General features: G+C 29.1%; 3 protein-coding genes across 16 annotated transcripts; 1 reads left to right on the top strand and 2 right to left on the bottom strand.

The window, feature by feature from the left end:
• Positions 1-332: 332 nt before the first annotated feature.
• LOC117604905 (PP2C-like domain-containing protein CG9801) lies at positions 333-3,546 on the bottom strand. Of its 3 annotated transcripts, XM_034325543.2 has the most exons (8): positions 2,995-3,104; positions 2,854-2,918; positions 2,375-2,674; positions 2,074-2,300; positions 1,811-2,011; positions 1,445-1,742; positions 888-1,377; positions 333-739 (listed from the first exon to the last, which is right to left on the bottom strand). In XM_034325543.2, the coding sequence occupies exons 3-8, from the start codon at positions 2,539-2,541 to the stop codon at positions 527-529; spliced, it is 1,596 nt and encodes a 531-aa protein (XP_034181434.1). In that variant the 5' UTR covers positions 2,542-2,674; positions 2,854-2,918; positions 2,995-3,104; the 3' UTR covers positions 333-526. The 3 variants fall into 3 exon arrangements, with proteins under 3 accessions (XP_034181434.1, XP_034181608.1, XP_034181520.1); XM_034325717.2 differs by lacking the exons at positions 2,854-2,918; positions 2,995-3,104 and adding an exon at positions 3,408-3,546; XM_034325629.2 differs by lacking the exon at positions 2,854-2,918 and having other exon boundaries at positions 2,995-3,102.
• LOC117604496 (protein zyg-11 homolog B) lies at positions 3,117-8,362 on the top strand. 10 transcript variants are annotated; one of them, XM_034325333.2, is made up of 11 exons: positions 3,639-3,781; positions 4,023-4,137; positions 4,210-4,266; positions 4,424-4,655; positions 4,741-4,935; positions 5,029-5,423; positions 5,493-5,638; positions 5,722-6,110; positions 6,192-6,561; positions 6,646-6,985; positions 7,103-8,362. In XM_034325333.2, the coding sequence occupies exons 2-11, from the start codon at positions 4,134-4,136 to the stop codon at positions 7,246-7,248; spliced, it is 2,274 nt and encodes a 757-aa protein (XP_034181224.1). In that variant the 5' UTR covers positions 3,639-3,781; positions 4,023-4,133; the 3' UTR covers positions 7,249-8,362. The 10 variants fall into 10 exon arrangements, with proteins under 10 accessions (XP_034180629.1, XP_034180802.1, XP_034180963.1 ...); XM_034325413.2 differs by having other exon boundaries at positions 4,484-4,655; positions 7,103-8,361; XM_034324738.2 differs by lacking the exon at positions 3,639-3,781 and adding an exon at positions 3,117-3,259 and having other exon boundaries at positions 4,023-4,266; positions 7,103-8,361.
• Positions 8,363-11,050: 2,688 nt separating this feature from the next.
• Pabp2 (poly(A) binding protein nuclear 1) lies at positions 11,051-13,269 on the bottom strand. Of its 3 annotated transcripts, none has more exons than XM_034325946.2 (7): positions 13,115-13,269; positions 12,418-12,554; positions 12,215-12,329; positions 12,045-12,112; positions 11,714-11,955; positions 11,188-11,280; positions 11,051-11,122 (listed from the first exon to the last, which is right to left on the bottom strand). In XM_034325946.2, the coding sequence occupies exons 2-7, from the start codon at positions 12,550-12,552 to the stop codon at positions 11,089-11,091; spliced, it is 687 nt and encodes a 228-aa protein (XP_034181837.1). In that variant the 5' UTR covers positions 12,553-12,554; positions 13,115-13,269; the 3' UTR covers positions 11,051-11,088. The 3 variants fall into 3 exon arrangements, with proteins under 3 accessions (XP_034181837.1, XP_076545986.1, XP_034181744.1); XM_076689871.1 differs by having other exon boundaries at positions 11,051-11,146; positions 13,107-13,259; XM_034325853.2 differs by having other exon boundaries at positions 13,107-13,259.
• Positions 13,270-16,355: the final 3,086 nt, after the last annotated feature.

Below are 16,355 nucleotides of genomic sequence, written 5' to 3'. Positions count from 1 at the left end.
TTAGCAAAATCTTTATCTTGATTGGTCAATGCTTTATTTATAACCAATCAGTAAATAGATACCAACGGTGATTTTAAATACTATAGAATTTTGAAGGTTTTAAATAAAATCTATTCGAATATTTCTACATAACTACATATCAATGTTTGATATAATCTAATTACAAATCAATTTAGAATTCATTTTATTTAAATCTGAAATATTATAAATTGGTATTATTGAGCAATTTTTATAAACATAAAATTTTTTATTTCAATACATTTAATGCTCTCTTAATTATTTATATAATATAGTCATATATACTGGAAGTACAGATTTTATAAGCTGGATTTATAATTAAATAAATGTTTTATACGGAAAGCACATACATCCTTTATTTTAAATAACAAAAAAAAATGCTATAAACAACTCAATTTTTTAATAAAACAGTAATTTTAACTTAATACGTTGAGAAAAATCTCACAGTAGAAAAACATTCTAATTTATTATTTTAATTACAAATAAAAACTATACTTTATTACCACAGTTAATTATAATCCGAATCAATAGATCCAACTACATATGCTACAACTGTTGCATGATCTAGTTTTCCAGGAATCATGGAAACCTTATCCAAAGTCTTTATTCGTCGACTTCTTTGCTCTTGTTTGGAAAGCTGAATTAATTGCCCGTCTTTATTTTGTGCATAGTATAAATCTGTATCTTCCAAAATTCGTCTTTTGGCAGCAGTTATACGTACCTTGTTACATATAAAAATTAAGCTTATGTTAGTATTCAAAATTAGCTCTCTACCTTATCTAGTAAATTGTAACTTTATTTATCGGGAATTAAACAACTGGTAAAATAATGCATATTACTATAAAACTTATAACATTTTTGCAACTTACTGCAAAATCCAAGAGGAGTTCACATAGATGTTTGGCACTGTTACAAGGCGGGCCTTCTCCGGACACACCTCGTCGTAACAAATCTTCCATTCTAAGAAGCGTAAGCTCGTGCCTTTGATACGCCTCTACTACGGGCAAATTAGATTTATTTTTATTACTATTACCAGATTCTGTGTGTCTTAAGTTTTCAGCCGATTTTCGACGCGTTTTTGATCTTCCTTCAGTATGATCTTTTACATTTGATTCGAGTACAGTATTGTGACATGGTAAAATAGCAAATTTTCCAACTACAGGATCAAAATTATCCGAAATTCCATCGCTAGTTAAAAATATAATATCGCCTTTTTCAACTTCTGTCATTGCAAGCGTCAAATTATTTAATTCAGGATTAGAACCATCTACAGGACCTAAGGCTCCAAGAGCATCACGCATGTCACGCATACAATGAATATCGTGTGACCCTCTTGTTATTTCCCTGACACCAGTTTTTCTATAGACATGAAATATAATTTTTATAATGAATAATATAATAATTTCTAACTTTTTATTTATATTACCTTGAATATACATATGCTAAACTATCACCAACATTACAAGTGCAAGCCATATAATTTTGTTGCCCTGTATTGGAATCTGAGTTTGGCAGTGGAAGAACTGCACATACAGTTAATGTTGTAAGCATTCCTTGTTCTTGCAAAATTAATGAATGTGCAGCATGGAATGAACGAAGTAATGCTATAAAAACGTCTTTCGTTGTCGTCATTTCATTGTTAATCGGAGGAGAAAAAAGTGCTTTATTTAAATATTCCATACTCCCATGTACTGCAGACCTGGCTGCAATACTTGCTTTGGTACCTAACAAATGCGTTTTATTATACAAGCATGTTTTATATTAAAGCTATATCATTTAAAATTAATCATACCCCAATTAACACCATCAGCAAGTGCTAAAATAGCTGAATCTGATCTTGCCACAATACCAAAACAATCTGCTATTGGTTCTCCATTATTTGTGTTATTTGTAGGATTTTTCTCGTACAATGTAGTAGCAATTCCATATGCCATATTATGAGGATTAAACCAATCAACAACACCGGCAATTGTGGGAGTTGTTATTGTAGATGCTGAAAAAATTATGTTTATTATGTTTTCTATTTTTAATATAATACATGCTTAAAATACTTACTATTTCTGTATTGTTCATTTTGATCTAACATATCAATATAATCTATATCAATATCATTAATACTCAAATGCCTTTGTTGCAAATTAACTGTTGTAAGTCCATTATCTGGACCAGTATGAGCAGCAAGTATACCTCTATCTTCATGAAAATTTCTGAGCTGTCTAATTGGTAGTTCTTCCGGATTTCTACCATGCAAAATTGCAGGTCCTTCTTGCTTTGTATCTAGACTAAAACCAGTAACCATGAACTATAATTTATGTACAATATTAATTATTAAAAACTATTTTGTAATATGTATTACCCATCAAGGTATCGTGTAATAAAGCAACCACTTGCAAAATCCTGTGTTAATGATCTAGGACTACGTAAAGTTTGTTCTCCTTGATCTATATTTTCTACAGCTCCAGCCAGGTTACTAATAGATAGTTGTCGCATGAAACCAGCAACTTTTTTTCTTAAACTTGGCATTCTTTTATGAAATTAAATTTAAGTGCAAGTAAAAGAATAATCAATGTCAATTGTCATATAACATGACTTTATGAAGCATTTAATATTTAGTCAAATCATGATTTTAGCATGAGAAACTTATTCTTGTTTGAACCTTAAAAAAGAATCAAAAGTACATATAATAATTATAAATTATACATTACACTTCAAAATGATTTAATAGAAAATTCTTAATTGTAACATTCTTTTATACACATATAAAAAAAGATGTATACAATAAAGTGATTAACAATTAAGATGATAATTATTCAACTTTTTAAACTGAAAGTTTACATTTTAAATCAATTTGTGTGATATCCCTTAATCCTTTAATTTTAGGACTAAACATTATTATAATTCTGTAATGCAAAACAATAGTTAAATTTACAAACAAAATACTTTTAAACAGTGTTTGTATAAATATTATAATTTTACCTGAAAAAAATTCTTACTGTACAGGAATGACCTCATAGTACAGACCGAAAAAGCACATCGTTTTCCACTTTACCGCCATATTGATAATGTGTCAATAACCGATAAATTCTCTTTAAAAGAAGAATTTATATTGACTTCACTATGTTTCTCAGAATAAAAGATTTCTTTAATTATTAAAGGATGCCCTAAGTTTCATGCACTGATACACTTCAGCTGATAAATTTGATAAGAACAACAGAAATGTTAATTTCTACTAAACATCAAGGTATGGATAATCAAAATATCACATATATCACATAAAATGATTTTTAAAACTAATTCGAATAAATAGATTGAGGTTCACATCTTTGATTTTTTGTTTTATCATTGTGTTTAATAATCACGTTTACGTATACAACGGTGTGCAACTATACCTTAAATTTTTTAATCTGTTTTGACATTTAACAAGTCAATATGGCGTTCTCTCCACAGGTGAGAGACTACTATTTTCCGCGGTTGTTTCTGGAGTTGTGTTTGAATAGTATTTATAAAAGATTCTGTACACGAGTTTAAACGTTTTTTTAGTATTCCTATCCATGTGTTAAAATTTGATGGATTACGCAAATGATATTGTAGTCTCATAAATTTCTTTCAATACGTGTTATACGCAATGTGCTTAGATGCATAGTGACACAAATATTTATTTCGTTCTATGGACTTGTCATTACGTAATCGTCATTTAAAATTCTGTCATCTATGTGCTACAAATAAAATTATGTGTATGGTTCTTTTTTGACATTTCCCTTAGGTACCACCCCATATATAATTATAAATTATTTTTTTAATTACTTTGTGTAACTTATTTTTAACATTTTGTTATTATAAGAAACTTAAATTGCATGTGACTTGTTTTCATTTTTCCAAATGACAACTGTATTAATGTTTGTGTACATTGATTTCTTTGATTGTAAATTGTATTTTTATATTTTAAATGTTTAACATTAAAAAAATAGTGTAACAAATGTATAGATACACATATGTTGTAGCAGATCCTATGAAATAAATGTGAAGGAATGAGATGTTAAACCACCTGAAATAATCAAATGTTTGAAGAGCAATAAAGGAAATACAGGAAGAATACTTGCATGTAAATATATAAAATGTGTGAGTCTCCAAGAAGCCTTCTTAAAATTTGCATTGATTTTATTTGTAACAATGTTTTGGATTTGTGTGAAGTACATCTTGGTGATACGGGAGAACATTCCCCTAATTTATTGGATACAACTACTTGTAGTGAGTAATATCATATGTTTTAAACATTACAAAATATATTTATTGAAGTATCACATATTTTACTTATGTTTTTTTTTTCTAAATGGTTTAACTATCCAATAGTAATTATAGAAAATTTAGTATAACAATTTGTGATTATAAAGTATATAACTTTTAGATCAGCAAGTTAATTTTTCAATAAACAGTAATAATATAGATATTTTGGGTGAAACAATAGCTAGGGCATCTAATGATGGATCGTCAGGCTCAGCTAGAAGACTTAGTTTTAGATATCCAGATGTTTTTTTACCAGCTGAGATTTCTGAACAGTTATTATCTAATCTTTGTGAAAAGAAAACTTTATCTGATTTGACTATTACACTTTTTGATTCAAAGTCCACTAGATTAAGGTAATTATTACAGTTATTTATTACATTTAAATGTTTAATTATAATATAGGAGTATAAATCAGTAATGCTTGGTTATTTTTCTTAGGCATGTACAATTAAAAGATGCATCTACATTATCAGCAAAGGGCTTGAAAGTTTTAAAGCAACATAAAGTAGTAGATCTAGTAGTAAATGGATTAAAAATAACTGTTAATGACCTGATAAGTTGTTTGGGTGACTGGAGTTTACAAAATCTTAGATCACTAAGTGTAGCAAAAGGAAGTTTCATGGATTGTTCACGGTATTTATTAACTATAATTAATTAAAAATTATATTTAGAAGTAAGTCTTCTTTTTGCATAGTTATAGTTTTTATTTTTCATGTTTCATAACAGGTATTGTGTGGTAGTAACATTAAGCAAATTGAGAGCACTGCATACGTTAAATGTATCCGAAACAGAATTTAATAAACATGGTTTGGAAATAGTAGTCGAGGATCTTCCTCTTCTAGAAAGTTTAGATATTTCATGTACAAAAGTTGATGACATAACACCATTAAAAAAATGTAAAAATCGTCTAAAGACTCTCAATATGTACAATTTGAAAATAAACGAAAGTGCAAATTTAATTTCAGTATTATTGGAGTTAAATGAATTAAGAAATTTAGACATTTCAGATGAAAGAGATATGCATGCTCTTAATTCTGTATTAGGGCCTGCAAAACCAAAAATAACAGACTTTTTAAAAGCTGTACATTGTATGCCATATTTAACTAGTTTAGATTTATCTGGTAAGTATTATGTACGTAATTCGTTTTCTTTTTAAACAATAAAATAATTTCATTTTTAATATACTATAGGTAAGGGTGATATAGATCCAAAAGATTTAAAAGAATTTATTAAAGCTCATCCATATTTAAGGTTTTTGGGACTTGTTAGTACAGATGCTTGTTTTGATGACAGTTTAATAAATCCAAGTAATGAAGATTACAGACCTGGGCTTGTTGTAAGTTATAAACATAACGATGTCGTTAATTAATATTTATATTTGAAAACAAATACTTCAGGATAGTATGTATTTTTTTTTAGGTCAGTGGTACAGCAACAGAATCACAAATTTTAGAAGCTCTTAGAAGGTATACATGTAGACCGTTTTATCTTGAAAAATGTTTATTTAATTTATTCCGTTTAACACATAATTTCCTTGAACCACGAGTTGATGTTATAAAATTAATATTACCTGGAATGAGAGAATATCCGCAGGAGGTTCGCGTACAAGTACCATGCACTGCATGTCTTTATAATCTCACCAAAGGTGAATTTGCTATCATGATTCATCCGTCAATTCTTAAACAAGTTGTTGAATTGACAATGATAGCAATGGAATCTTATCCGACTAATTATCGGCTTCAAATGAATACATTATTGACTTTATGTAGTGACAGAATTCTGCAAGATGTTGCTTTTGACAAATATAGGTAATTGAAATTTTTCATATTAATTAATATTTTAGAGTAAAATTTACAACTCTACAACTTAATTATCTTTTATGTCCACAGATGTGCAAGATTAGTATTAAATTCTTTATTAACTTTTAATGAACCCTCAATGAATCGTATGTCTGTTGCTATTTGCTCATTATTAGCAGCAAAAATATCAACAGTAGAAACCTCTTTGCTTGGTGCTGAACCACTGTACATGTCTAAGTTACTTCAAATGGTTAAATCTAAAATGGAATCTAAATCAGTAGATATAACAATGAAATTTACATTAAGTGCTTTGTGGAATTTAACTGATGAAAGTGTTACAACATGCGAAGTTTTTCTAGATGAAGGTGGAATGGAATTATGTCTTAAAATGCTAGAAAGCTTCCAAGACGAATCTAGTGTTGAAACTAAAGTACTTGGTTTATTAAATAACATAGCAGAGGTTTGTATTGTATTTCATATGTTCAAGAGTTCAAATAATATAATTATAAATATTATTAACATAATATTGTATTATTTATTAAAGGTTGTTCATTTAAGACCAAGGCTTATGCAACCCAAATTCATCTCTATGCTTTCCGTACTGCTGACATCTGCACACATCGATGTATCTTATTTCGCGGCAGGTATTGCTGCACACTTGCTTAGCGATGGTCCACGTGCATGGACTACAATGATTACAGTCCCAACTAGAGATGGATTATTAGAACAGTTAGCTTATACTGTAACACATTGGCAAACACCTCAGGGAGAAATGGTTGCCTATAGAAGTTTTCATCCATTTTTCCCACTTTTACGTTGCTCGGATGCATATCCTGTGCAGCTTTGGGCAGTTTGGGCAATACATAATGTATGCACAAAAAACCGTAAGTACAAATATACTTCCAATAAAAAGACAACTATCTTGCATAACTATTACAAATGGTATACTTTTGTAATTAACATATTATAAATGATATTGATTATTATTTTTTCTTTTGTAGCTAAGCGTTATTGCAGTATGTTAATTAGAGAAGGAGGAGTAGAGATACTAAAATATCTTGAAAGTACACATACAGAGCAAACGATGAAACCAAATTTACAAAGTTTATGTCAATCAATTCTCAAAACACTTGAATTAAATTCTTAACGATCACTATTGCCTTCCAAAACGAAATTTGCGTACCATGAAGTTGGTATACTAGTCAATGTTTATTTCAATGCAATCTTGTATCCTGTTCTTTAGACCAAATAATTAAAATTATTACATGAACATGGATATTTATCAAAAAAAGGACTAAAATAAAACAACAAGTCCATGATATTAAACTCTGTAGATTTGAATTGAGGACCTGAATTATGAAATATAGCTCTATATATCAATAAAGTACATTATACATAGACCTTATACTCAAAAAAGTATGTTGAATACATAGTATAAGTTACATTTAAAGCCTGATTACTGTAAAAAAAGATATAATTAAATATTTGAAAATATACATTGAGCTTAGAAGAGAACAACTTTTAATATGTTTTATTGTCATTACTATATTTTTTAATTGTTAAATACATTATTGTTTTAAAATGGATAAATCAATAGAAAAATGAATTTAATAAATAGGGGCTAATATATATGAAGAATTAATTTAATTATTTGTTGTAAACAATGTCGTTTAATATAACAAAGTTAAAATGTATTTAATATTTAAGGTTTCAGTCTAATAAACTGAATAATTATGTTATTGTGATATTTGTACAATTAATCGAGGTTTTTAAAGAACATTTATTTGTCTCAGATTTAAGCATATAATGTATTTTGTGGTCGTGAAACAGTACTAACAGCGTTAGTCGAACTATTCAAAACCCATATAACATGTAACTAAATGTTATTGGTGCTGATATTGTGAAAAAATAGTAATTAGATTAGAATCTCATGTGTATGCTATGCTTAAGAAATATCTTTTTTTATTATTATATAAGCGTTATAAAATGTATTAGAAAATATTTTGTTATATTATACTTTTAACATTTTGAATTCAGGTCTTCAATTTCTTTTGTTAATACTTACTCTATCTTTCCATTAATTGCAACATGTTTAGAGATTATTGTGCATTTATACGCCCTTAGACGTATAAAAAAAAATACAAATTTCTAATAAAACAAGCATAACAATCTTCTGATTGTATCTATTATTAAATTATTATAATTTGTATGAACAAAATCTGTCCTTCTGATAACATTAACTGCTTTAAAAAATCAAAAATATCGATTTCCATGCTACTAAATGTTAATAAACGCAAATTGCTAATCTATTGAATTTGATTTTAATTTTATATGCTTCTTATAATAATATTAAGATAAATATAAATAAATTTTGAACATAGTTAATGTACAAAATTTAAGCCAAGAAAATCTTTATTGATCACCCAATCATTTTACATTTATTTTACACTTATATCTTAATTATTTTTTCTTTTCTTTTTTTCTTTCTTTTTAATGGAACGTAAAAATTGTTCATGAAATTTGTATGATTATCACTCAATTGATGCTGATGCTGCACTGCACCTGCAAAATACTTAGCGACATGGAAGTAACGTTACGAAATGTAGCTCGATTAATATGTGAAAACTTGGCTCTCCTCCTAACATCATAGTAGTGGATTAATAGTTCAAAAACATTTTACACGCGTCTTACAAATTAGTAGCAATGTGTTTGAGATAAAATTGAGGATGTATAGTTAGTAATAAATAAATGAAAGTTGCTCACATTAGTATCAATATATGTTACATTCTACAGAACAATTATAAGAACGTATTGTTCTAGCAACTTTCACTTACTATGCATACAAAAGTTACTATTTAAATTATAGTAATATGATATTACTCTAGATATTTACATTGCAGTTCAACTCTTCCATTTACTTGATATTTGAAATGCATGCTTAACTATAAGACTATTTAACAACAACAAAATTTGTTATCACTAGACAAATATTATTAAAGAGCCATTAGAAATATATATTGGGGGTATTAAAACTATATTTTGATAATATCATTTAGATTATGATATCATAATTTTTATTTTTTTTTTTTATACCAGTATCAGCCTTTATATTATACCAAAAATATTTCTAAAATTATTATTGCTATATTATAACATCTTAAAATCATTTTCTAAGCTACTAATATGCTTCTGTGACATCAAGTATACTATAAAATTGTTCTTTTGTATACCATTTAATATTAGCCTACCATATTTTAATACTCTTACCATTATTATTAACAGCCATAATTTTTTTTTGCAGTTTAAAATCTTATACTTTTCTTTTTTACACAGTAGAAAGAATAGTTCATAATTTTAATAAATCACATAAGTATACAAATTACTTATCATAAAAATTCATGTGTCAATAATAAAAAACTGATGATTTGAATTAGAAAAGAACTTTATTGCTATTCGTACGAATTTAGTAGAGTTAAACCGTTCCAAATTGGAAAAAAATAATTAGAAACAGAAAAGCTATTATACTGAGAAACATAAGGGATATCATATAATTACACCTGTAGAGTGCATAAAAACAATTAATATTTATTCTGAAGTAATACAAACCTCAACCTTTCGGAAATGTAACAGTTTTGCGATTTCTTTTTTTGGGCTGAAATGACATTCATTGCGTTTTTTTGTAATAGCATGACTTTATTGATATTCAAACTATGCATTTTTCTGTAATCTAGAAAAATTGAAGTTCTTGGGAAATAATAAAGGCTGATACTACAAAACTGCTCCGATTACAACGTAAATTAGGCAAAAGCATAATTGAACTGCAATAGCAAATTATCGCTGATCTACATTTTTAATATTCATATGAAGTTTTATTAAATCAAATATGATTAATTGTGCCCATCATTGTCCAATCTTTTTTTTTTCTTTTGACATGAGGTTTTTTCTTTCTCTTTTTTTCCCCATCGTATCAGTTTTTTTTTCTGTGGACATATCATAAGAATTTACTTAAACACCTTAGCTGCATTGTAATGTAATGCATGTTCATATAAATATGTAAGTTTTGTGTAACCTATAAATAAGATATGCACAAAAACTTACAGTATCTAATATTAAAATTCACGTAGCCATATTCTGTATTATAAATTGGAATACTCATGTTTAAAATTGAGGGTTTACAAAACAAGATACTATATTTATACAATTTCATAAACAATTATATTCTACATAATTATATCTTTCTATAAACTATAATGTATTTAAAATACTGAATTATGTTTATATTAAAAATACAATTTCAATATAAGTGTTTTGTCACTAATATTTAAAATATGGCCAAGTGTGAAAGATAAACAAAAATTTAGAGCACAAAGTCCTAACAAAGCTAATGTATCTAAATATGAATTTTGTAATATCCACCACAGAAATTTGATGGATACTTTATAATACATACTCTTAATTTTAAATTACTGGCAATCACAAATTCATAACTTTTTGTATTAAATCATATAGATACATCAGAATACTGATATAATGCTCTAAAGCATATAATAATTGTCACTGAAAAAATAGTCATTTTACATTCATTTAGGAATTGCTAGTGAATATTATAATAATATTTTTATTTATTTTAATATTTAGTAAATAGTTTCAATACTTAAGGGGTTTAATGTTTCACCAGCTTTTCCTATAAATGTATTGCTTTATAGTACACAGAATTGATTGTTCAAATAAAAAGACTTTTAATTATCATTTTTAACTGTTTTATAGTATAACTTTATACTACAAAATACATTACGAATATTTGTATGTAATATACATATAATATCATGTATCAACATATAAAAAGTTATTAGAAAATTATACTTTTGGACAGACATTTTACGTTTGAACAATCACAGAAAAGAGGTAACGTAAATAGTTATATAAATTATAATACTATAAAAACTTACCTTAATTTGTAAAATTGCAGTAAAATGATTTAAAACGGTCAATACGGCATGTAGTAACCTCGTTTATAACTCCTGCATCAGAACAAAATTTACAATCTAAATTAATGGTACTAAAAAAATGTGCTGTTGTAGCATACCTAGGTCGCCTTGTAGGTCTATATCCAAAGTATGCACTACCGCGTATAATCCCCCTAGCTACGCCACGATATCCTCGTGTTCCCCGCGGTCCTCTAAAATTTGTTTGAACATTTTGTTTCATGTTTATATTCATTATTATATATCAATCAATTGTAAATACAGTATATACAGGGTGATCCTCTCGCTACGCTACCCAAAGGAAGTGCCGCCACAATAGAATGTAGAGGTCGACATCCCATTTCTGTCATCGCTTACTTGACCCCTGCAGCGAAGACGACTGTGTGCGTGAAAATGTGTGTAATGAGCAGAAGAGTCCCATTTAAACGCTGCGGAAAACAGAATATTTTCTTAACACATTTTCACGCACACAGCCGTCTTCGCTGCAGAGGCCACCTCGGTCAAGTAACCGATGACAGAAATGGGATGTCGACAGTAGTCGATGTAGTAACATTCTATTGTGGCGGCACTTCTTTTGGGTAACGTAGCGAGAGGATCACCCTGTATATATATATATATTTCAATCACCTATTTGTCACTGACAATCCTGGTCTGTTTGTTCTTTTGGGCATTACTTTAATTTGACGCCCTCTGAACATAGATTCATCCATAGCCATAGCAGTTTGTACAGAATCACGTTCTGCAAATTCTATATATGCAAACCCTTTGGGATGCCCATCAAATTTATTGCACAATATTGTTACTCTGTTAACGCTACCACAACCATGAAAGTGTTGCTCTAATTCTTCTGCTGTAGCTCCATAATCCACCTTTGTTTTTATATAAAACATATACTAAATACTTTGAACAAAATATAATACATTTCAATTATAACTTATACTTTAAAATAACAACTTACATTACCCACATAAATAGACCTATTATCAACCTCTCTTTTATCTTCAAGTGACATATTTAATGGACTAGCTAGAAATAAAAGAAATATTATACAGTGGAAATATTATACAGTGAAAATCTTAAGAAAACTATATCAAAATCAAGTTAAATTTAAGATATTTCACAACTTACTTATCCCAGGTGGACTACCCATGTTCATTTGTTTGTCCACTTCAGATTGTAATTGTTTTAATTTTTCTGCTTCCTCTTCCATTTCTCTAACACGTGCTTTGATAGCTTCCAATTCCTAAAATAGAAAAAGTATGTTAGAATAGGAAGGAAATATGAAATTATATATGTTTCTTTGATTTTTATAATAAAAAGAAACAAAATACCGGATCATCAATATTTGCTTCATTTAATTCACGTTTTACACCATCACACTGCATAATAGCATCTCCATCTTGACCATTTTCTAGTCCATCTAGACCATCAATATGATCGGTAGCTAAAAGATCTGATTCAGACATTTCTGTAACAAATAAGTTTATTACAACAAATATTGTATATACGTGTAAAAAACAAGGTAAATAAATACAGATGTAAAACAACAATGACTAAAATTAAATATTACCAGAATATGTTGACTTTTCATTATTATTTTAATAATCATTCGTATTGAAAATTCAAATTTGATGTTGATAAATTTTTATTGTAACAAAACTTACAATACTGATAACAAAATAAAAACCAATAATAACAAAAAGTACTTGGAATATCCTATTCTTATTTACAGAATATTGAGAAAACATTACTATGAAGTAAAAATATTAAACAGTGAAATTCTTTTCATAACATAACAATATAAAACTGCAAATAACAAAGTAGAAAATATTTTCTTCTTATAAGAGAGAATTATTTCATAACAGTGATATACATAGAAAGAACTAAAACTAAATTAAGAAATTGTATAATGCTGCAAAAACATTATAACGTGCAATGTGAAGAATTATACGTTTATATTCCTTATGGTGTACAAAAAGAATATTTATTATTATTAAATATATAACAAAAGAAAACGTACGGGTATACCTTAAGACGTTTCTAATATTCAAAATAATAGTTTTATGACAAATTCAATAACTATTTTCAATTAACTATTAACGATGTTCTACAAACTCGCTAAATGAGATTGACGCTACCATGGAACAAGATGTACAAAATTCAAGGTTTACATAAATTACAAAATCGCCTTAATACACATTCAGTTTATGATTGGTTGCAACCATATACAGAAATGTATTATTATTGGTTTTCTAAAGCAATGGAAGACACTCGAATGTGTTAATTGCAACTGATTTCTAAAAAATAGAATCAATGGGAGTCAAAATTGTCTTTTCAGTTATGTAAATAAAGTAATAAACGTGATTAATCTTAATTTTTACTACCAAAAGGTCTGTGATAAAATACCAATCGTAGTTGGTATAGTAGGATGTGATACAAAGATGATAACGGGGCTCTAGAGCTCCCGACATGCGAGACTCAAATGACGCGAGTAAGCATTCTTATTCTTGTTTAATCTCTGGAGCTTCGAATTTCGCGTCGGTAAAACAGTCAACGTTTCATTGCATCGTAATATTGCATTCCCGAAAATACTTTTCTGAATTTAAACTATTGTTTCCCAATTAAAAAATATATAAATCTTTTTATAGTAGCTTTTAGCTTGATATCGCTTGCTAAAAGTTATCTTTAGAAAACGATATCAATTACCAGGTCACACCACGTGGAGGTGGCTACGTTAGTGACCCACCCTAAAATCATAAGAACGTGAAACCATTCAAAACAGACAACATAAAATAAAAATTTAAACAATACAATCCTGAAATAGAAAATAAAATTAACATCCTAATATCAGAAACAATTGAGAAAAATATAATAATTTAACAATAAAATGCTGTAACGGAAAACATAATTATTAGGATTAGATATACAATAATGTGAAACCATTCAAAACAGACAATATAAAATAAAAATTTAAACAATACAATCTTGAAATAGAAAATAGAATTAACATCCTAATATCAGAAACAATTGAGAAAATAACAATTCAACAATACAATGCTAAAATAGAAAATATAATTAACATCATAATTTCTGTAACAATTAACAAAGTAACAATTCAACAATAAAATGCTGAAATAGAAAATATAATTAACATCATAATTTCGATTACAATTGAAATGAAAAATGCCGACAACAGAAAATATAATTACCATTACAATCTCAGAGTATGTTTTAAATAAATAGAACATAATTAAAATAAGAACATGAAATATAATTGATGTACAAATCAATAAGAAAAGAATAATTTATTTCAATAAAGCAATAAACGAAACAGAAATAGGGGAAATAAAATCGCGAGTTGACCATTCAACGAGCTGGGTATTGAATTCGTAAAGTGTCGAATTCAATACATCCTGGACGGTATTATTCATACCGTTCAAGGAAAAACACAAAAAATGAAAAAACAAATTAGCGAGCATAGTGACAGAATGACTGTCCATCCGAAGATGGAGAGCCATTAGTGGTTCCCCTCTTCTGGGCAAATTTTGCCGGGGCTCTTCAGCATATAGCCTCTTCTTTCTTCGGCAATAGCCTCACAAAAATCACTCGCGAAAATTTTACGTTTGCTCAGACATTTGTAAAAACGTAACACGTAAACGAGCAACGATCCCTTGAATCGCTACTCGCATACCTGCACAATTTTTGCAAATGTCCAAGCACAAAACACTTTTTAATTTCACTTCACTTCACTGCACTTTCACTTTAATACTTCATTTTTGTAATCGGGTCTAGCACCACGACTACGACTTACAAACTAATAAGGCTTGGCCTTGAAAAAATCAAGAGAGAATGCTAAATTAATTAATTGATAAATTAATTAAATTGCATTTTCATCTTTTCTCTTGATTTTTGGTTTCCCAACCCCAGATACAAGCTTCTCACGTATTAGAGGAGAATACGAAGAGAAACATGAAAGCTTGCTCTGGCCCTGCCTACTTATAAACTAAACTCAATCACACCAGAAGTAAACTACCTGCCTGCCTATCGCTATATTTAAAAAGGGGCAAAAATCATTCTCACAAAAATTCACTCCACGGTTCTCATACAACCACCCGGGTGCAAAAATGCCTACACCTAGAGAGAACGTCCCGGGACGCCTCCGACACCCGAGTTCAATTCAACTTTCACACTCTAATAAAATCATACCTTTTTGCTGAAATCGACTGACAAATAATAGTGAACATTATGCTAAAGTAATACATTTCATTTTCGTATTCTATTGAATTATCTAATGTAAAAATTTTTCAATTTATTCTATATAAGTATTTTGTAATATTATAGTAAGTTAAGATTGTTAATAAACGATACAAATCCCACATCCTAACCACACACACACATGTGGACCTTCTATCGTAGTTCACTATTGGTTCACTACTTTTGTCAGTCGCCAAAATGTCACTTAAAACTAAACCTTGTCCACCGCCCTCCACCCACGCGAGTACATCTAAGTACCCGAATGAGCTTTGGGCATAAAAATGAACAAGGCCAAAGGTATTTTCACCTACCAGTTTTCTTCATGTGTGCTGAAATGCCTAAGCTAAAACGTATGATTAGCAAAAACTAAAGATGATATTCTCACTTTATTAAAAGTAAGAATATCGGCGAAATTTCACGGCTCCGATTTAGTATATGGGCTGGCCCCCCCAGGGGGTTTTATTTTTAATAAAAGTGACTCGACTTTGCAAATATAAAGCTTGAAGAGCAAATACAGAAAAGCAAAATTGAGCAACTATGACATAAAACATGGTGCACTGCTAATATCAGCTAGCAACGGAGGTTCTTAGGCCCCCTAGACTTACGCCAGACGCTACATACCACCCACCCCGCCTGGACGTCGTAACGCCAGGACAGGATGCACCCCTTCGCTAAGAGCGCTACCCGCCCGTCCAACACGTTGCATCCAACGGTGTCAGATTGACGGACGCCCCTAGTATAGACAAAAGGACTACAGTTTAGAATATGGTAACATATTTTCATATGTTCCGTATTCTAAAGCTGCGCCTGCAAAGGCCTAGTAATGCATGGGTTTATCTCCCATGAGATGGTGTTTCACGGTCTTATGCCGCGGAATCCTTGTAACTAATTTGATTAAATAAATAAAATATTGGATTGAGTTTAAAAACCAAAAGGATTCCCACCGAATACTAGTCAGTGCATTGTCATATTTACTCTCGCGTTGGAAATTTTTCGCAACACTAATTAAAATAGA

Source organism: Osmia lignaria, chromosome 9 (assembly GCF_051020975.1).
Source record: "Osmia lignaria lignaria isolate PbOS001 chromosome 9, iyOsmLign1, whole genome shotgun sequence".
Lineage (NCBI taxonomy): Eukaryota > Metazoa > Arthropoda > Insecta > Hymenoptera > Megachilidae > Osmia > Osmia lignaria.
The sequence above is the reverse complement of the archived record's forward strand: the minus strand, read 5'-3'. Positions and strand labels throughout refer to the sequence as shown.

Bases quoted from the DNA above. Each gene is read 5' to 3' on its own strand.
- LOC117604496 (XM_034324738.2), top strand. From the start codon at position 4,134: ATGTGTGAGTCTCCAAGAAGCCTTCTTAAAATTTGCATTGATTTTATT. The intron at 4,267-4,423 runs GTGAGTAATATC...TATAACTTTTAG, and splicing joins ATTGGATACAACTACTTGTA to ATCAGCAAGTTAATTTTTCA. The intron at 4,656-4,740 runs GTAATTATTACA...TATTTTTCTTAG, and splicing joins TCAAAGTCCACTAGATTAAG to GCATGTACAATTAAAAGATG.
- LOC117604905 (XM_034325717.2), bottom strand. From the start codon at position 2,541: ATGCCAAGTTTAAGAAAAAAAGTTGCTGGTTTCATGCGACAACTATCT. The intron at 2,301-2,374 runs GTAATACATATT...TACTGGTTTTAG, and splicing joins ATTACACGATACCTTGATGG to TCTAGATACAAAGCAAGAAG. The intron at 2,012-2,073 runs GTAAGTATTTTA...TAATTTTTTCAG, and splicing joins AAATGAACAATACAGAAATA to CATCTACAATAACAACTCCC.
- Pabp2 (XM_034325946.2), bottom strand. From the start codon at position 12,552: ATGTCTGAATCAGATCTTTTAGCTACCGATCATATTGATGGTCTAGAT. The intron at 12,113-12,214 runs GTAAGTTGTGAA...TTTTATTTCTAG, and splicing joins GGGTAGTCCACCTGGGATAA to CTAGTCCATTAAATATGTCA. The intron at 11,123-11,187 runs GTATGCTACAAC...GTTCTGATGCAG, and splicing joins AGACCTACAAGGCGACCTAG to GAGTTATAAACGAGGTTACT.